The sequence below is a fragment of the Cupressus sempervirens genome, chromosome 2 (assembly GCF_028749045.1).
Source record: "Cupressus sempervirens isolate cs-2001-9-10 chromosome 2, ASM2874904v1, whole genome shotgun sequence".
In the NCBI taxonomy this organism is placed as follows: Eukaryota; Viridiplantae; Streptophyta; class Pinopsida; order Cupressales; family Cupressaceae; genus Cupressus; species Cupressus sempervirens.
This window is the reverse complement of record NC_143119.1, coordinates 367646546-367669189: the sequence shown is the minus strand read 5'-3', so window position 1 is coordinate 367669189 and position 22644 is coordinate 367646546. Positions and strand designations below refer to the sequence as shown.

Below are 22644 nucleotides of genomic sequence, written 5' to 3'. Positions count from 1 at the left end.
AAGTAAATAGCATAGTAGTAGAGCATCTATGGTACTAAAATCAAAGTATAACATTTGACCCTTAGGTCATCTCAAACTACATATAATAAGAGTATTAAGTATCTCTCAAATCAAATAGATAAGGTATAGACTACAAACATGAGAGGCACTACATCCTCCACCATTAGTATAGGCTTACTCCTAGAAGCTAGCAAGGGTAAAATCCCCTTAGTCATGTAGCATCTTCCCATGTCACATAGGTCTCATCACTTGTGTCCCCTTGGACCTTTACCTGCTCAATGTCTTGACCTCACAAGGTCATCCTCTAGTGCTATAGGATACGAATGAGCTCCAAAGTAAGTTTCCCATCCGCTACCTACAAAGCATCCCAATCAAGAACATGGGCCATATTCAAAATATACTGCCTCAAAATAGAAACATAAAAAACATCATGGATGTGTAATAGGCTAGGTGGAAATGCTAGTGAATAAGTATCAAGACCAATCCTCTTAAGGATCTCAAATGGTCTGAAAAAAATGACACCAACTTAGAGCCTTTCACATAATGGATGGGGCTCTTCCTCAAATGGACTCACAAAAACACCCTATCACCAAAAGAAAATTGATGATCCAACCTATGGGCATTTGCATACTTCTTTTTCTTGTCTTAAGTAGTAACCAAATACTCCCTAATGCAAATAACCTATTGCTCCATGTCCTAAAGCATCTCTGAATCCAAAAGAACTTAGTCCTCTAAATGACCCCAACTCAAAGGGGTACAACATGGTCTCTTGTACAAGGCATGAAAAGGTAACATGCCAAGAGAACTATGATACTTATTATTGTATGCAAACTCACCAAGGTACAAATAGTCCTCCCACTTCACCTACCTATTCATAACATACATGTGGAGTATATCCTCAAAAATTTGATCCACTCTCTCAGTCTGACCATTAGTCTCTCGGTGATAAGCCAAATTAAAATTAAGTTGCACATCCAAGGCATGTTGTAGAGATGTCCACAGTGTAGAAGTAAACACTGGATCTCTATCCAAAATAATTCGACAAGAGATCCCATGGAAATGAACAATATCCTCCAAGAAAATATGCACTACAGAAGAAGCTATATAGGATGCTCTCATGGATAAAAAATCTTCTAGCTTTGACAAATTATTCACTATCACCATGATACAATCATGCTTCGATGATGACATAGGAAACCTTGTGATAAAATCAATGCATATTGTATCCCAGTTCCACTCCAAAATGGTATGTGGCTACAAAAGACCCACCTAATGTTGTTGCTCTGCCTTCACTCTTTGACACCCAAGACATCTAGAAACAAAATCAGCAACATCATGTCTCATAACCTATCCAAAAGTACAATTGCTTGAGATCAACTTGCACCTTCTTAACACCAAGATGTGCAAAATATGGTGCACGATGCACTTTTGACAAAACCAAGGTATGAAGATCACCCAACATGGGTACATATATACACCCCAAGTGTTGCAATGGCCCATTGGACTCAAGAAAGTAACCTAAAAATATCCCATCAAGGGTATGTCCAGACTCATTCTCTGCCCTCACCTCCTAATACCAAGTGTCACTAGGCAAAGCCCCTAATATATGGCCTCACAAATCCACTCCCAATGACATCACTGATACCTCATGTCACTTCCTACTCAAGGTATTTGTGAAAACATTCTCCTTCCCTTTAATGTAATGAACATCAAATTCATACTTACATAAGAGCTCCATCCAATGACACGGTCCTACACTCAAGTTTAGCTGAGTAAAGATATACTGCAAGCTCCTATGATCACTATGCAACTCAAACTTGTATCCCAAAAGAAAATGTCTCCAATAGAGAAGGGCATGCACTACAGCTATGAGTTCCAAATCATGAGTGGGGTAGTTGAGCTAATGGTCCTTGAGTTTCCTACACTCATATGTTATTACATGACCATCCTCCATCAACACTACACCCATGCCTTTCAATGAAGCATTTGTGCAAACCATGAAATCACCTATAGGATAAGGCACTCCAAGGACTGGTGCACTGATCAAACACTCCTTTAGAGCATTAAATGATGCCTCACACTAGTTTGACCTAACATACTTCTTCTCTTTCCACTAAAGAGAAGTGATGATATGAGCTACTCATGATAAATCCTTCACAAAGTGATGGTAGTAAATCACCAATCCCGTGAAACTATAAAATTTTAAGACATTAGTGAGTATCGACCATTCCATGGTAGCACAAATCTTCTCCAGATAAATTGCAATTCCACCACTAGTGATGATGTGTCCCAAATACTTCACCTCTGACTAGAAGAACCCACATTTACTCAAGTTTCCATAAAACTGATGGTCCCTACTACAACACCTGATGTAAATGGACTTCATGCTCCTCAACAGTCTTTGAATAGATCAATATGTCATCTAGAAATACGATGACACATTAATCAAGGAATCCAAACACCATTGATGAAGAGGAGCTTCAATTACCATTGGCCTAAGAGGCAAGCCATCTAGATGAAGTTTACTAGTAAACATCCTACATTTCTCACAATTAGCAACCCACTTATATGCATTCTTAAACATACCAGGCCAATAGTAGCATAGCCTTACGATTTTGAATGTAGTGATAGTAGAACAGAAGTGTCATCCACATGCTTCATTATGAATAGACCTTAAGAGCCTCTCTTTTTCCTCCTTATCAACACATCTTAGAAATGTACCATCAATATCTCTTATACAAATAATCATCATGAATCACATACATTAAGGCCTTTTTTTTTAGATCTCTCCTTTTCTTAGCACTCAATTCATTACGATGCTCACCATAGGTCAGAAAGTATGCAATAGTTGAAAACCAAGGATCTTGAAGCCTTAACATAAGTACTCTTGGAGTATCTTCCTCTTCAACTTTTTGATCTTTTGCCGAGGCTTCACAAAGTGCCTTTCCTCTCACAAGTTTGGTTGGCTTGATCTCTATGTCATATGTTGGCATTAAGTTATTATTTCCATTAGTGACAACACATATTCTATTATGAATGATTATCGAGTGCATCACTCAGTCTACAACATATATCGAGCATTCAGTGGTTACCTTGTAGGTTCAACACTTAAGTAGTTCACACTGAGCATTCATGAAGCTATCGAGTGGGTGTGTAGCCCAGCAGTATCTACCAAGCTTCACAGTTTACATCGAGCATCTCAGTATCTACCGAGCAGTCTGGCTATGATGGAAGTGCAACATTTATCAAGTGATGGAAGTGTAACATTTATCGAGTGATGGAAGTGTAATTTTTACTGAGTGATGGAAGTGTAATGTTTACCAAGTGATGGAAGTGTAACGTTTACCGAGTAATGGAAGTGTAATGTTTACTGAGTGATGGAAGTGTAACATTTACTGCGTAATGGAAGTGTAATTTTTATCAAGTGATGGAAGTGTAATGTTTATCGAGTGATGGAAGTCCAACATTTACCGAGTAATGGAAGTGTAGTGTTTACCAAGTGAAATCAAGGTAAACGAAGGATCTAGTGTTTACCGAGTGACACTACATCTACCGAGTCACCTGTGGTTACCAAGTTCAAAACTACGTCAAGTGATTAGTATGGATCGAGCCTTCACTTCTACCAAGTGCATGACGATGTCGAGTAATGTAGTGCATGCTGAGTATCAGAAGGTCACCAAGCTAGTTCAGTGAACCCGAGTTATTTACTATTGGGCCGACTCAGTAATGTTTTGTTCACTTGTGTTATGGTCGACCTTGCAATTGTAATTATTGGAATGGTATATATGTAATGTATTATATCATTTGCAAGATGTATGGTATATGGAAGAGAGTATCAAGAGAGACATGTAATCTTTTGAGAAGTGTAAATGTGAATCAGCAGAAGAGTAGAATATTCAACAAGGTCTACAAGGAACAATAAAGATTCATCAGTCACAAGAGGTGATCTATACTTCAAGGATCTAATCAGCAAATCAAGTTTGTAAGTAGATCCACTATTTCATCCTAATAAGTGAATCAGTTTTGTAAATCCTTTAATAGGATAGACTTAACAGTCTTTGTATAAATCTCCTAACAGAGTGCATACTTCAGTGTATGTTTGTAAATCCTCTAACAAGGTGGACCTAGTAGTCCTTTTTTGCTCCTAACAGGGAAGATCGCCAGAAGTGGTCAATGTAAGCCTTAATAGGCCAACTTCATACTGTAGTAACGAAGTTTTGTGGGTATCATCCCCACCCCAGTTTTACTTTCTATTTGGAAGGTTTCTAGGTCACCAAGTCAATGTGTACATGTGTTATAAATGTTTTTTCTCTCATATATGCATTAGATTAGATGAATAAATTGAGAATAGTATATATGGTTAAAGTGTTGAATTGTTTTAAAAGTTTTGATATTACTGATTCACCCCTCCCCTCTTAGTAACATATCATATCTTGAATATTTCCAACAATTGGTATTAGAGCTTTGTGGTTCTTAGGATAAAGTTTGACAGCTTGAGCAAAGATCAAGAACAATGGAGATATTCAGACTTGACAAAGCTATTGAAAATGAAAAGTTAGATCTGGAAATGGCCATGGCTCAACTCAAAGAAGCAAAGGAGTGTCTTTCTCAATCCCTAAAGAGAAGGAAGAAACTTGCAAGACAAATGAATGATCATCAGTATGTTGAAGAAAAGATAGAAGATCTTTTACCATCAAGCAGTTCAAGGAACTCCTAGCAAAGAATGGTTCTTAGCAAGAAGAAGTAAGAAAGCTTAAAAAAGAATAAGAAATCCAATCAATCAGGCTATGTCATGTTTTGGAACAAAGAGACAAGGCAAATGAAGACTTAGAGGCAAGAAATAATCAATCCCTTCAGCATGAAGATCTTGTAGATCAACTATCTAATGTAACTGAAGAAATTATGAATCTGAGATCTGAGAATGAAAGCCTGAGGAAAGATTTAATCATTGAAAGACAAATCAATGAAAGATTAAAAAGTGACTTGAGATCTGAAAGACAAATCAATGAAAGTTTGGAAAATGACTTGATCACTGAAAAGAAAATTAATGAGAGAATGATGAAATCTCAAATAGACATGACTCAATTAAATCAACAAAGTGAGCAGAATCGTCATAGACAAAAACGTAAAGCTGGACTTGGTTATAAGGAAGAAGGTGAAACCTCCAAAGAAGGTGCCCAAAGGAATCAAAGACCTACTTGCAATCACTACGGTAAGTTAGGTCATACATCAAACAAATTTTGGAGTAATGGAAAAGGTAAATTCAATGGTAAATGCTACAATTGGAGGCAGCATGGTCATAAAGCTAATTAATGCAAGGAGAAACCAAAATTTGAAGGCAATTGTCACAAATGCAAGAAGCAGGGTCACAAGGCATTTCAATGTAGATCCAAATCATTTAATCCAACTGAACAACTTGTTAAGGCAATCTTTGGATGGGACTACAATACCTGGTGTAGATGTCATTATTATGGAGAATATGGACACATTGGCAAAGACTGCTCAAGGCATCACTTGAGAAAAAGAGATACAACTGTAAGATGTTATACATGTACAAAACTCAATCATATAGCTAAAAACTACATGAATATAGGAAGAGTTGAAGATGAAAATAAAGATAAAGCTGAAAACATTTAAAAGCAAATGAGGCAACAGTGGATTCCAAAATCTATTGAGCAAGATAGTTCAAATGATGGCAATGTCACTCAAGAAGTGAGTGACTCCACCATTTCAAATTAGATTCATAAAGAAGGATATGGAACTGCATCTTCTAGTAATATGTCAAGAAGTTCCAAAATAAAAGAAAGCAAAATGATCAAATCAACATTCCAGATACACAAAGATCAAAGAAAGCATATCTTTTGTCGAGTTGCATCTACCAAGGATAGTTGGTTGAAGACCTTACCGAGCTAGGTCGAGAGTAACAAAAGTTTTGTTTGATCACCGAGTTGCAAGCTTCTATTGAGCAAGTCAATGACAGCTTGTCAAGCACTATGTCATCTCAGCTACCTTCATACCAAGCATTAATGAAAAGAATTTCATCAAAAAGGTAGAATTTGATTTCATTCTTCATCGCAATTTCAGAGCTAAGAAATTTTCAAGTGAAATTCAAGCAATTCTGAGAGATTCCAAGCAATTTTCTAGCAAAATATTTGTTTGAAAAAATTCTATCTTTTACCGAGCATCTATGGCATCTGTGAGTAGTAGCACCACCAAGGCAAAACAAGGTTTAGAGATGCTGGTAAAGGGTATAGAATGGAAAGCGCCCAACATCAAAATTGTTCTTTCCTTGAAATCATGGGTCTCCCTATGCTCAAGAAAGTGAAGGTTACCGAAACCCTAGGACGGGATGAGTTGCAAAAGATAACCATAGCCGAGTGGGATGGTAGAGGTTTGAAGGTTAGCACTGTATCTGATGTCAAACTAAGATTTGGCAGTCATGTCATTGCCCACAAAATCTATAGCTCTAGTTGACTGAATAGTGTACCCTGTGAGCTTGTGGATTTGGCCTTCAAAATTGTAAAGAAGAACCTTGAATTTGACCTGTCAAAATTACTATTGAAACAATTAAACAAGAACATGGATAGTATAAGGACTTCAAAGAAAAATCCCTGTAAATTTGGTTCTCTGTTGACTTATTTATTCTTCTATGTTAAAAAATTCTTTCCATCAAAAGGAACTATAGTATAGAGAAAATATATTCCCATTCTTTATCAGATAAATGAGTTTGTAGTAGAAATGGGTGAAATTTTTGATAGCATCATGGATAATTATTTTGAGGATTTCAAGGAAAGAATGAATAATAGGTTCCGAATTCCACCAAAATTGGTTCAAGACTACAAAGATGATGTATGCTTTATGGTTGATTGTGATAAGGTATACATTCAACCAGTCAGACCCTGAGTTGCATGGGTGAAACCTCTTCCTTATGAGGTTGATATTGATGAGGTGAGGGACATTATTGAAGCATTGGTAAATGAGCCAGTAGACCCAAAGAAACCAATTTTTGGAACATATGATGAGGCAAAGGCCAGAATTGAGCTTGAAATCAAGCTACCCTAGGCCATAAGCAAAGGCAAGAGGAAGATAGCTAAATTGAAAACTGTTATTGACCCTCTTATGCTTACAGAAGGAAAAGGTGAGGATGAAGAATTTGATGAAGAAGAAGAAGGATGTAAAGAAGAAGAAGAACATGAATCTAAAGAGCAACTACCAAATAAGAAAGGTAAGGAAATTATTATCAAATCTAAGAAGAAGCCTACTGCAGTATTCTCTAGAAGAACCAAAAAAGGCAAGCAGGAACCTATACTAGTCAGGCCTCCACTCACATTTGAGGAAAGGCTTAAAAAATTGGAAGAGGGAGTTGGCATCACAAATTTTAAGGCATTGAAATTTGGAACAAGAACTGATGCTAAGAAAATGAAATTTGAGGAACTGGTACTCAATAAGATGGGTAAATGGAAACACTCCCCGAACCAGCTCGCCTCTCAAATATCCAAAGAGCTGTTGGAGAGATTGCAACCAAGATGGGAGTCAGCCACCCAAATGGCCAAAGACACATATGAGCAATCCTTGAGGAATCTTATACTGAGTCTCATTGGACCAAACATTAAGGCAACTATGAAGAAACAAGAAGGTAAAATGATGATAAGATTTCACAAATGTTTGATTTTAATTAAGGACATTGAGCATGTTGTAAATGATGCAACAAACATGTGGAAGAACATCTATCATCTGCAAAAGCCCAGTGAAGATCCAGTTGAAATCAAGGATAATGACAGCAGTGACAGTGATGATTTTGATAGCACTCCATCCATCACAGTTACTCTAGGAGAGTAACATGCACTAATGAAAGAAAAAGAGGAAGAAGACAAGGAGGAAGAAGAAAATGAGGAAGGTAAAGATGAAGAGGATCCAGTTAAAATTGCAACAGAAGTGATTGCATCCCTTCCTCACTCTCCACCAAAAACTGTTACATCCACTATGGAGACAACTTCTGTAAGTGAAATTGTGAGCACAATAGTTACATCAATTGCTCAATCTTCACCAACCTCCTCCCAGCTCTAGGTATCTAAAACAGAGGTGCCAAGCACTTCATCTACTAAGTTGTCTGTCACTTCTTCAACCACCAAGTCAACCTCCTCCGCTCCTTCATCATCAGTGAGTGTAAAAGTAAGTTCCACAATTTTGTCTCCATCAATTCCAGTAAGTTCTACAATTTTGTTTCCATTAGCATCATCTGCATCCACCTCGATTCCAACCAGTTCACATACTACTATGGGTACTTTACCAAGTATAATACCATTTTTGGGAAGTGTTTCAATTTTTGATCCGGTTAATACTTCTATTAGCAATCAATCCTAAAGTCTTATCCTAGTTTTCACTGCTAGCCCTTCTATCTCCACTATTATGTCTATTCCTAAAGTCAAACCAGCCATCACAAAAGTCAAAAAAAAGCATCCATTAAAACTTCTGATCATTGGAAAGGAAATTGGAGAAGATATTGACTTAGACACAGAAATAGTGATTCGAAAGATTGACTGTGACAATGCTACCATTGAAGAGATGAGGTTAGCCAGTCAACTAATACAGATGAAAGCTATGCAAAAAAAGTTAAGATTAGAAAGGGATACAGAATATAGAATAATTGAAAATGCCAAGAATATAATTACAGATGCTATAGGTGTTGAAGTAGATTCTACTCAACACATTTTGATTTAGTTAGAAGAGGTTGTACAAAAATTTAATGAGGATTCTTATGGACAAGAGAAACTTATTGAGAAAGCTGAAAAGAAATTTGATAATAAGGTTCTAGAGCATGTTGCTCAAAAGATAGCAATAAAGAAAGTTGAATTGTCAACATTTTTTAGAAATTTTGAAAATTCTTTTAATAATGCAGCATCACTTTTTGCTAAACTTTGTGGTGTTTTTGGTTTTACCAAAGAAATAAAGGATAAGTTAAATAAGATTGACATTGATATGCAATCAAGTGCATCCAAGTTGAAGGTGGACTCCTCCTCCACAACCTCCCATCGCACCAAGATCATATATTTGGCAGATGCACAGGCATAACTATTGAGAGAGGAAGCTAGGATCTGGTCTACACTCATAGACATCTAGAACATGATCCTTCCTATCATGGACACAATACAAAAACATCTTGTTCATTGAAAAACATTGGTCCAAGATCAAAACTTCTTAGTGGTTGATCACTTGATCCAATTATCAGTAGAAGTTCAAATTGTTCTCTCCACCTGTCAAATTTTGTAGTAGACTTAGGATAGTACTTTTGCAACCATCCTTAAGGTACATCAAGAATTTCTATCTCACTTTGGTGTAGCCATATAAATTTTATATATGCAGTCCTTCGGCATTATTGTCAAAAAGGGGGAGAGATTCAGAGATTCAGCATAATAAATGAGGAGAGTTATCACTATAAGTGATAGGGGGAGTTAGCACTCATTAGAGTTAGCATGTGTACATAAGTATCTTTGTATATACATTATTAGTCATTAAGAAGGTATATAGAAATGTATATGCAGTAGTTCTACAAAGATCAATTTTGAAAAACCAAAATTCAGTAAAGTTAGGTTATGTACATATATTTTGGCTCATAAGTGTTTTGTCACTAATGCCAAAGGGGGAGATTGTTGGCATTAAGTTATTATTTCCATTAGTGACAACACTTACTCTATTTTGAATGATCAGTGAGTGCATCACTCAGTCTACAACATATACTGAGCATTCAGTGCTTACCTTGTAGGTTCATCACTTAAGTAGTTCATACCGAGCATTCATTAAGCTACCAAGTGGGTGTGCAGCCCAATAGTATCCGAGCTTCATAGTTTACACTGAGCATCTCAATATCTACCGAGCAGTCTAATTGTGATGGAAGTGCAATGTTTGTCGAGTAATGGAAGTGTAATGTTTACCAAGTGATGGAAGTGTAACATTTATCGAGTGATGGAAGTGTAACATTTACCGAGTAATGGAAGTGTAATATTTACTGAGTGATGGAAGTGTAACATTTATCGAGTAATGGAAGTGTGATGTTTACTGAGTGATGGAAGTGTGATGTTTACCGAGTGATGGAAGTGCAATGTTTATTGAGTAATGGAAGTGTGGTGTTTACCGAGTGAAATCAAGGTAAACGAAGCATCCAATTTTTACTGAGTGACACTACATCTATCGAGTCACCTATGGTTACTGAGTTCAGAACTATGTCGAGTGATTAGTATGGACCAAGACTTCACTTCTACCGAGTGCATGATGATGCCAAGTAATGCAGTGGATGTCGAGTATCAGAAGGTCATTGAGTCAGTTCAGTGAACTTGAGTTATTTACTATTGGGCCAACTCAGTAATGTTTTGTTCACTTGTGTTATGGCTGACCTTGCAATTGTAATTATTGGAATGGTATATATGTAATGAATTATATCATTTGCAATATGTATGGTATATGGAAGAGAGTATCAAGAGAGACACGTAATGTTTTGAGAAGTGTAAATGCGAATTAGCAGAAGAGAAAAATATTCAGTAAGGTCTACAAGTAGTAAAGATTCATCTATCACAAGAGGTGATCTATACTTCAAGGATCTAATCAGCAAATCAAGTTTGTAAGTAGCTCCACTATTTCATCCTAATAGGTGAATCAGTTTTGTAAATCCTTTAACAGGGTAGACTTAACAATCTTTCTATAAATCTCCTAACAGAGTGCATACTTTAGTGTATGTTTGTAAATTCTCTAACAAGGTGGACCTAGCAGTCCTTTTTTGCTCCTAACAGGGCAGATCACCAGAAGTGGTCAATGTAAGCCTTAACATGCCAACTTCATACTGCAGTAATGAAGTTTTGTGTGTATCATCCCCACCCCAATTTTTCTTTCTGTTTGGAAAGTTTCTGGGTCACCAAATCACTGTGTACATGTGTTATAAATGTTTGTTCTCTCATATATGAATTAGATTAGATGAACGAATAAGAATAGTATATATGGTTAAAGTGTTGAATTGTTTAAAAGTTTTAATGTTACTAATTCACCCCTCCCCTCTCAATAACATATCATATCTTGAATATTTCCAATAGTCATACTCTTTGACCTTTTCCATCCAAGCTCCTATATTATTGCAACCAACATCTTGTTGTGTCAAAATGCTTTTCACTATAGGATCTAGCACATGTATCATTGAATGAGAATACAAAATATAAAACCTAAAATTCTTGAGAGCTCTCACCACTACATATGCATGTTTCTCCATTTGTGAGTATCTCATTTCTTTATTCTTCAATGATATACTCATGAAAGTAATTGGGGCTTGTATTTCTTATTTTCTTTCCTGCATCAATATGGTTGGCATGCTATGCTTTGATGCATAACAATATATGATGAACTCCTTAGTATAGGTTGGATGAACAAGAACAGGGGCTTTGGCAATAACACCTTTGAAGTCTTCAAAAGCTCTTTTTCCAATATCACTTCATTTGAAAGCTTTATTACCCTTCATCACATCTACTATACATCTAACTATCTCAGAGAAATTAGGCATGAATATTCTTTAGAAATTTACCTAGCCAAAGAAAGACTTTACTCCAATTTCACTCAATGGAAGCCTTAATTTTTGAATGACTTTAACTCTATCTAGATCAATCTTCATGCCTTCTTGAGAGATAATGTGACCAATTAGTTTACCTTCTATTACACAAAATATTGATTTCTTGGGATTCAATGAGACACCATGATCTCTACACCTTTGTAATACTCTTTCTAAACCCTTGATGTGATCTTCCCTTTTCTTGGAGAAGACTATCAAATCATCTAGGTACACAACAATGATTTTAGATCCTTCAAATCACCAAAAGACAAATTCATTACACGTTGAAATTTTGCACTTGCATTAATCAAACCAAAAGGCATCCTATTATATGCAAAAGTACCCCACAGTGTGGTGAATGTTGTCTTGAACCGATCTCCCTCATCTACTTGGATCTAGTTATACCCTAAGAAGCCATCTAAGATAGACATCATCTTCGACCTTGAATAAGTTTTCAAGAGATGATCCATGTTCGGAAGTGCAAAATTATCTTTGAGAGAAGCTTGATTTAGATTTCTAAAATCCACACAAATCCTTATCTCTCCATTTTTCTTCCTCACTAGCACAATGTTAGCTACCCAAGTAGAGTGATGGATAGGATATATGATCCTAGCCTTTAGCATTTTATTAATCTCCTTAAATATTGCTCCTTCAACTATAGGGTTATAGTTCCTTTGTTTCTATCTGAATGGTGTTACACCAAGCTTAAGGGGAATTTCATGCTTGAATTTCCTATCCATGAAATTTTTTTAGATCTTCATAGATCCAAGAAAATACATCTCAATATTCAATGAGTAACTTCCTGATTTCTACCCTCTCCTTTTGTGTGCAACACTTCCCTATGTTTATCATTTTGGATTGATTTATGTCCCTATATTTATTCCATCATACTCACCACAATTTTTTACTCTCTCTCTCTCTCTCTCTCTCTCACACACACACACACACACACACACAATATATATATATATATATATATATATATATATATATATATATATATGGTAGAGGTAACCTAGACTCTGACTCAGGACATGAGATTGACTTGACTGGAACTTAGAGCAAAAGGGAATGGAACTAAAAATTGGGCAACAATATGCTTTAAAAAAATGCATTTGAGGTCAACCTTGTGATGATGCAATCCCTAAGAAAGCCTTTCATCAAAATAATAAATAAAGTGACTAGCATTTCTATTCCCTAATCTTGCAAACAGTGCAAGAGGACAACACATGTAAGCTAGTACTCCTTGGGTAAAAATAATAGATAAGGGAGATTAAAGGCATTTTGGATCCTTAAGCTCACTCATAACATAAGAGGAGAGCATAAATATAGGTAGATGTTTACACAAACAAAAATCATGTTCATCACCCTTAAGAAATTAAATTGTTCAACTATTACAATGAATCAATATCGATGTTGCACTAGATAAGATCAATTATTTTCAACTTATTTTGTCTTCTCCCAAGTATAGTCAAGGTGCACAAATTTGTTTACTTCCCAAGATCTTAAGATGGTTAACCGAAATTAATCATCTTCAATTTATAACCCAAAAGTTAGAAGCACAACAATACTAACCAATAGTATAGTTTAATCTAGAGCATTTGCGACCTAAAAAAACTAATCAAAATGTTAGTGAAGGGTTTAATTTATAGATCTCGAATAAGAAGAAATAGTTACATGAAAAAATAAAAAGAATAGAGTTGTGGTAGAGTCTATCAATACTGCGATGAGTGAACTCAAATGTGTTGAGAGTCAAATCCACATAATGTTGATTTTATCAATTGTGGATATTGTCATCTTAAATAATTGTTAACTAATTGTGCACGTAATGACTAAGATAATTAGGCTGAAAATTGTTATGTTCCCTTGTAGTCCAAAGTCCACCTCAGTCACGGTACACGTCTCCAGGGAGAGCGTGACGCGCGAAGTATTACCTACTTTGTCGATGGAGACAATTACTGTTAAATAAGACTCCATAGTTTGCTTGACCCAAGATGAAAAGTTTTTCCTGAATTTCCTTACCTACCTCACACCACCGGTCCCCATGGAAGATGAATGAAAAGAAGAGAATCTTCTTGATTCATAATATTGCAACAATAAAAATATCCCGTTCATCATCTGTTATACTGTAGTAAATTATTAGTACTTTCATCAAAACATTTGGGTTTTCTCCTTATAGTTATTTGAATCCCAATCACACTGTTATCATGGGCATCATTCTACTAAATTGGTAATTCACAGTGTTATCATGTGTATCAACAATACAAGCTTGGGCTCTTTCTTTTTGCACGTGAATTGAAGAAGATTGCTTTAAAAAAGGTAATATTCTTGATTGACAGAAATGCTTTTCACAATTGGATAAGATGCCTTGGATGAATCGGACAGGACTGTTCTGAATTGAACTGTGTTAAGATTTCTATCCAAATACAATACTTTTACCCTACAAACATGATTAATCTTTGATTCTATCCCCTCTCTTAACCACTGTCCACAAAATATGTTCTTTGATGAATATCTTCGAGCATGTAAGCGAATATGCCGGGTTCTTGAAAAACAGATTGCACCTAGAAAGTAATATTCTTGATTAACATTGTTAGAAAGTAATATTCTTAATTGATAATCACGATTTACATGAACTTTCCACAGTTCATGTAGATTCAGACTAATTATGAAGTGTATTAGATTTTCAATACAAATACAACTCTTACCCTGCAAACAAGACTCTGAACCCACAAAAATAAATTGATTAGGGTTATTTATGCCCTCTCTCGATAACTAAAATCTGATTGAGTGCACATGAAATCTCCTCTGAGCACGTAAGTGAATATGGAGAAATCTTAATAGAAAATCTACTATTGTTCATAGCATTTTTTGTCCAATTTTAACAAAACCCATGTATACAAATGCATTGTAAAACAAAAACAAGAAAGCAGTCTGTAAATATAACACTTTACATATGTCTAGAAGGACAAAGAAGTTGTGGATCATGGGGTTTTGCTAGACTTGGCTTCTTCAACAACAAGCCCAGTCATTTCTTCTTCTCCCCGGCGAGTCTCAGGGCCATGTTGGTGCTCCTCTGGCATATTCCTTGTCTGTGATTTGAACTCCTTGTATTCCCCATACAAATAAGAAGCAAATCCCCACATAGACAAACCAAGAGCCATGCCCTTCTCTCCACTGAAGCTCTCCTTGTAAAAGATCACCGCAAGCACCTCCGTGACGGGGATGAAAACAGCAATAATGACCCCACTCAAGAGAGAGGTACTCATAAAGATCACCCCAAACACACCAATGAAGAAGAGCTGCCAGCAGACCGCATTCCACACCAGCATCATGTAATACTTGAACTCCCCCACATCAGATGCCCGCGCCTCCCTCGCAATGGCAGGGAAATCCTTGTTCACAACCATGCCCACGGTACAGAAAGCAGTGGCAGTAAAGGACATAATAAGCTGCATCTCCATAACCAGAGTATACGTTATCCTCCGCGTGGTCTTCTTGTAGCAAAGTTCAATCAACGGAAGAATGAATCCATAGAGAGCTGCCGCAACAATGGTGACAATAAACCCTAGCCAGTATTGACCCTGGCTGACCCCATCTGGGCGGTCACTATTGGTGTGAAGGGCCAGCATGCCTGAACCAAGAGTGAGTAAGACTACAGCATTGATTGAATAGGCAGTGAACTTCTGCTTGACAAGGAAGTATGCAAAGACGGCATTGAAGCCAAGCTGAGAGGCAATCAAGAGAGAAGAAGTTGAGACGGGGAGATAGGAAACCCCCCAAGCATAAAAGAAGTCGTCCAGGCCAGTAAGGACACCGAGTCCAACGGATGCAAGGCAAAGCATGGGAGTTACATGGGTTCCTTCAGAGGAGTGTTTGTTTCGGGAAGAGAGCCAAATGGGTATAATGAGAAGAGGCCATCCTCCCGTTTCTAGCCAGGCGGAGAACCATATGCGGCTGCCCCCGTGGAGGAAATAGAAACGAAGTACCAACGGACCTGCTGCTGTGCCAACGCAAAGAGCTCCACAGTTTAGTATCAGGAGGAGCCATTGCCTTCCGCTTTTCTTGTTTGATTCCATTCAACAACTCTCTTTCTAGATCTGATAAGCCTTTTGGTTTACCCACAGCATTTCATCTCAGCTCATCCTCCCATATTTATTTATGGAGAATGGAGAATCTCATCTCAATCACTCATGTTTGCTTCGACAACTATTGAATTCTTGGTCAAATGCGTGGGTAGAGCTCGGAAAGAAATACACGGCGACCGTAAGGTAGAATTCAATTGGGACAAGCGGAAAGGGACAAGTATAGCTTGTCGTTTTTATCGTTTTTGTTTGACCTTTCGGTAAACAAGTGTTGTTTATGCATCTTAGCTCGATTTGCGGTGGCAATGCCTGGGCAGGTATCAAAATGGGGTATCAGATACGACATTGTTTTCAAGTTAACAACTATACTAAAATGAAAGAACAGTTTTTATTTTAATTTTAAGGTGGTTATTAAATTTAATAAATTGTCTTGTCAAGCATAACTTTAATGTTTTGCATGGATAATTCATTATCTATGAGATGTGTTCACCATGACTATTGATATTTTTTATCATTATTATTTTTATTTATAATAAAATTTGAGCTATTTGATTTGGGATCACTACTTTCGATTGAGAGGATTCTATTGTTTAATTTTATCACTAGATCAAAGATAGATCAAGACAAATTATAACTTTTTAGATATATAATGACATTCAATATTCATTAAGAAAAGTTAGCTATCTAATATAGCAGCACGAGTCTTGATATTTTCTTCATGTTCATCTCTAAAGAAGTTTTAGTTGTCCAACATGAAGCATGAATCTTGATTAAGGGTTTTCATGTCCATCTCTTAGGATTTAAGGGTTTTGCCAAGCTTGATCTTTGATGAGCTCATTTAGAAGCATTCAAATTCATCACTTGATCAAAGTCCCATTCACAAATTATATTTTTAATTTATCTTTAATTATACATAATTATCCATAAAGAATTTTTAGCTATTTAATACATGAGCTAGAGTCTTGGCTAAGGCACATTCATTTCACCAAATTCATTTGGGATATGATTCTGACCTTGTCCCTTATGATTACACGACTTTGTACCAAGAAAGACATACTCCTTGATGGACTCACTAAGAACCATTCAAGTGATTATCAGTAGATCAAGGCTCCATTTTTATAAATTATACTTTTCTTGATCTTTAATGACATATAATTATAAGAATTAATACATTTTGTTAATAGAAAGTACTCTTGATGCAACCAAATCTACTACTATCAACATTTTTAAAATGATTTTTTAAAAAAAACAACAAATACAAAAAATTCAAGAAATGGGATTATTGTTTTTCTTTCATTATTCTTCATCACACCTGGTTACAATGAAGAAATAAATCTCCTCTACAACTTCCTCAAAAGCCTACCTTAATACAACCTTTCTATTTTCTAATTATCAACCTTGTAAATGAATAACATGCAACTTGAGATTGTCCTAATAAATTAGTAATAACTCAATAAAAATTTCTAATCTCTTATGAGACAAGCTAAATAAATCATCAAGATCTTTAAAAAAAACACTAAAATCTCAAACTTGCTAATTTATTTTGAGAATATTTAAATTAAATTTTTAAAATCTTAGTCCAAGTTGAAAACAAATCTTGAAAAAGACACAAAAAAATCTTCTAACATTTTCCTTTGGTTGAAAAAAATGTGTCTTTTGCAACTTAATGTTTTTAAATGCATGCATCTTTCCTAGATCTAATTATTTCCATTGTACTATCTATATATATATATATATATATATATATATATATATATATATATATATATATATATATATATATATATATATATATATATATAGCATTATTTTTGTAAAGTGAAAGCTATCTTATTGTCCAAAATTTGTGCAATTGTATTCTTATCTTGCTTGAAATCCATTGTTTCAAATCCTCTGCTTTCTTAAACTTCACAGGTTTTACCTCTAAATATATATCCACCACAATTCTTATTATATTTTATCTTGAAAAAAGGGAAAATTATTATTTTCCTCCTTTTGAAGTATTTTTCCACAACATACTCCTCTTTATTCTCATTTGCACTTTTAGTCTCTACAACTTTAACATTGTCTAAATGGTACTTGTATTTATTGTTAGGATTAATCATAGACAGAAATATCAATTACATGCCAATATAACCAATATCAGAAAATACTAAATCACAAATAAGCAAACGCAAGACACAAAGATTTCACGTCATTCACCTAATCCCTGGGCTATGTCCACCAAACATTGAGTCCAATATTATTATTACCTAGTGATTACAACTTGATTACAATATGTAATCCCTTACAACTCAATACCACTACAAGTAGCAATTATCATATCACATCTTATGAAATCCCTAACCCTAATCCATTTATACAAGTACTTTTTCCACTTTAGGGTTAAAATTAGTTACAACATGTCAGCCCAAAAATCGGCCATAGCTGTATTGGGGGCTATCGCCCCCAAAAACACACTTAGGGCTCAACCTAGCCCCAAACCCCACCAAGAAGTTATGGAGTATGTATAGTACTTCCTCAATCAGTCACCACAACCTAATATTTATTTAATTATTTCTAGTTTAAAACAAAATATACACAATGATTAAACACACACCTTTTATGAGCTTAAATAGAAGCACCCTCATTCCATTTGATTTTCACTTTGGTGAAGAATGTAGATATGCTTTGTAAAAATTATTTATTAAGTTCCCCAACATATGCAAGGCAAGATTAGATGATTTAAATGGAGCTAATATGAAAACTATAATGGAGATTAGATTTAAAAAAATAGTGTAAAAATAGATGAAACTAACAAGATAGTATTGATAGTTGATGTGAGATGATATGCTAAGGTGGACTAAAATGAACTCTAAGATGATAAGGAAAAAATAGGTATGCAAATGAGAATTTAATTACCAAGATGACATAGAAATATTATAAATTTAAGAGCTAAGCTGATATGAAATCATTGCATATGAAGAGTGGATGAAATGCATAAGAAAAGGCTCCTATTTATAGACAATGGAGGTAATGGATGGATAAGATTCAAAACTTAATAGAGAGTAAGAAAACATTTGGATAAATGGGTTGGATCTTGTGTGGGAGCCACATAAGAGATACATAAGCATGGGTGGTTGGCTATGGAAAGGGCATGAGTTTCTCACACATGTATGAGAAAATTTGAAAGAAGGAAGATGCGACAACCATGTCAAGAATGGGGTTGGTCATTTAAGGAAGTTGGTTGTCTACCTTGGTAAAGGTTTCTCACACATGTGAGAAACATTAGGGTACTATTAATTATTGTACAAATCATAAGAATGTGATAATTAATCTAGGATTAATCATGAAAGTAGATTTTAGAGGTGAGGATGTGATCTAGGGAGAAACATGTAACTCTATAACAACATGTGGAATAAACTCAACTTAAACATTCAACACTTCCTACTCAAAGTTACACACAAAATATTTACATTGATTAAAGAGAACAACAGAGCACACAAGGACAAATGCATCATATTTTTAGGCATAATTATTTCACTTCACATATAGAGAAACCACAACATGTCTGACTATGAGGCCTTTTGGGTTTCAACCTTATACAAAATAAGAAATATGCAATCTCAGAGTCTTAGGTCACATCTTTTATCTTCTTCCCTCTAAGAATGATCATTCCCTACATCTACTAAGCTTCTTTTAAAGCTAGCTAAGCCACAAGTAATCTAGTCAAGCACTTATTTACAATATAGGTCCATACTTGGAAGAGTAAACCAAAACCCACACAAACAAGGGTGAACCCACAATACTAGGTACCACTTTTGGGGGATGAAGGAAATCGCGAAATGATGAAAAATTCACATATTAAATTTTACATATTTTCGCATGAACACGCTGACTATGTTCACGCGAACATAAAATAATTATATGTTCACACAAACATATTGAGTTTAAATAAGGTATGTTCACACGAACATGCCTTAGTAACATGTTTGCAAAACATATTTTTAACAGCAATTTTGCGATTAAAATTCCATTTTTCCATTTGAGATCTTAATAAATTTGGTTTTTTTGTATGTTCATGCGAACATGAATTATTTTACATGTTCATGTGAACATGCTAACTTAAATTTCCAACTACCAGATTATTTTCCTCATATATTCGTGCAAACATGTCTAATATGTTCGTGTGAACATAATGTTCGTGCAAACATGTCAAATTACAAATTTTTAGTGTTGTTTTCTAGAAAAAAATGAAATTGGCTCTTTTGACCCCTAAAATTGTGATTGAATGATCTCCTATTGTAAAATAAAAAATGCCAATTTGTGCTGCTTAGAGCAAGCTTTCCAACAACTATAATTATTATACATATTATAGTCATTAAGACTTTCAAATATGAGTTTAACTCATTATAGGTTTGCTAGCAATTGAACATCAACTGACTTCAAGACTTTAGGAAAATTAGTAAATTAGGTCAATTTTTTTTTGAAAAATATCTAGGAAATAGGTTATTGAGATAACTTTCTATTAATTTTTTTTTTAGATTTATGATAAATTGAGTTCAAGTTATCTGTGTCAAAATGAGCGTATGTCTAAATTACAATTGGTCACTTCAAAAATTCATAAACTATACAATATTCAACCAAATTGAATCAAACCAAATGCATCCTCTAGACATTTATGTTAAAAATCCAATGCCAAAAGAATTACCTCATTATCTTTTCTAGAAAAAAGGTTGTGTGTCAAATAGACTGTCACTCTTTAAAAATATTAAATTTTAACATGTACCACTTTTCGGAGGAGAAGAAAAAATTGACATAAATATTTATTTTTTTAAATTAAAAAATATGGTTACAAAGTAGGAATAGGGTACTACAAATCGCTACTTTATGTCATCTTGAAATTATTCATAGTTTTAAAGATATAGTCACTCAAACGTGAGGTTTGTTTCAAAAATATTGATTTCAGTGTCAAAATTGGTCAAAAAGTGGAACCCATTATTGTGGGATCACCCACAATCATATGAAGTGATGTGCACTTGAAGGTAGGTTTACACCTATGCTAGGAGTCATCTCCTAAGTGCACAAGATGCCATGCAATCAACCAAAATTGCACCAATCTGAACAACACATTTCACAAGGTGGAAACATTAAGGAAACATGACCACAACGAATGACACAAATCTCGAGAAATATAGAACATAAGAATTTGTGTCCTTAGGAAAAGGATCTATGAAATGTCCTTGACATGATAAAAACTATGCATAACATGAAAGAAAATTTAGCAATGACTACTTCACGAACAAAAAACTGGTCAAAACAAGAAATATTTTTTGTTGATTCAAGATTGCTCAAAGACCCAAGATTCGCTTGCATCAGACAGCTAGGGTTGATAAAAACCTGATGTCTATATCAAGCATGACTAATATTCTCACCTATATCATAGAGATCCAACTTAGCTTGTGTAATTCATGAACTATCTTCAATTATTTTTCTTTCACCTGAAATAGGTATTCCATGTAGTCTTTTCCCTTGGTGCGTTTACTTATTTGCCTACTCAAGATCTTCTCAATGCTATGAGTTTTCTTCTTAGGCTAATCTAAATTACCTTTCATCTTATCACCTCATTCAAAATACTCAAAGATATTTGCAATGTTGAATATAGGCAAAATATCCATGTTTTATGGTAGTTCAACTTCAAAGGCATTTTCACTATCAAATTTTCTTAGAAGCGTGCAAGGACCAAACCTTTTCATTTTCATCAAGGTTTAGGTTTCTCAATTTAGTTGTTCATTTAGGATTCATTCTAGTAATAATCTCTGTAAGAATTTGCCTAAGGGAAAAATTCACCCAAGAACTAAGAACTCAAACACAAGCACACAATAGACCAAAGATGGATATGATCAATTAATCAGAGTATGTCCGAATACATTGCTCTGTTCAGAATGTGATGATCAACACACTAGGAGTGGCTATATATAAAGGCCTCAGGAGAGCTTCTAGAATGCATAGAAGTTAGCACCATGATGTGTCATACAACCAAGCACATGTCCACCAGATTTGGGTTATCCTCCATTAAGCACGGAAGTAAGTGCGATGATGAGAGGATAAGCCTACAAGAGTGGGACACACAAAATAGTGTTGTAGACACCATGTGCTTAAATAGAGTTGTGTACTCCTATGTTGTCAACATGACAACTCAAAAGGTGTGCAAACTCCTAAGTGTCTCACAAATAAAATAATGCAAAATAAATAAATAATGCATTAACCTAAGTAAACTTAAGTAAGTTTAATAAGTGAATACTTATTTACACCAACACCCCCCCTTAAGTGCAACTTAGGGGAATGCCCTTAAGCTTACGAAATAGGATGCATAATGGGTCTCAGCTACTAGGCCATGTTAGGTACCCATGTACATAATGAAGATGCAATCTCTCATAAAGCGGGGAAAGAAGGAAAACCTCATGGGAAAAACCCTCCCCCAAAAAGAGAGATAAATATGGATGGATGGATGGATGGAGTAATCAAGACCCCCCCATTATGACATACATCCATGTATATATAAGAAAGAATGGAGAAGGACAAAACCTCCTATGAGGAAATAGTCCCCCCCAAAAAAGAGAAGAAGGAGACAAGGTAGACCCCCCCCCCCCCCCCCCCCCTTAAAAGTCGTATGTCGATCAGTGAGAAATGCTCTGATGTAGAAGCTAATCCATGACCTCTGTATGATGTTCCTCCCCTTTGGAAGAATCAAAGTCAAGGGTACCTGTGAGATGTGTCCCCTGGATGGAGAAGGAATCTCTATGATGACTGGTATCTTTGAAACTTGTTCAAAAGTCCCTGTGTCGATACTGATGATGGCTTCATCCAAAATTGCTAAAGAGAAGAGTAGATCGAACAAGGAAGGAGGTAGAACCTATCTCAGGAAACCAACAGCCTTCTCAACTGATGAAGAGACCTCTTGCAGATGTTGTACATAAGAATCCACAATCA

General features: G+C 35.4%; 1 protein-coding gene across 1 annotated transcript; it reads right to left on the bottom strand.

Moving 5' to 3' along the window:
* Positions 1-14424: 14424 nt before the first annotated feature.
* LOC149572656 (purine permease 3-like) lies at positions 14425-15825 on the bottom strand. The gene has a single exon (XM_089813758.1). The coding sequence runs from the start codon at positions 15664-15666 to the stop codon at positions 14572-14574; it is 1095 nt and encodes a 364-aa protein (XP_089669884.1). The 5' UTR covers positions 15667-15825; the 3' UTR covers positions 14425-14571.
* Between the last annotated feature and the right edge of the window lie 6819 nt (positions 15826-22644).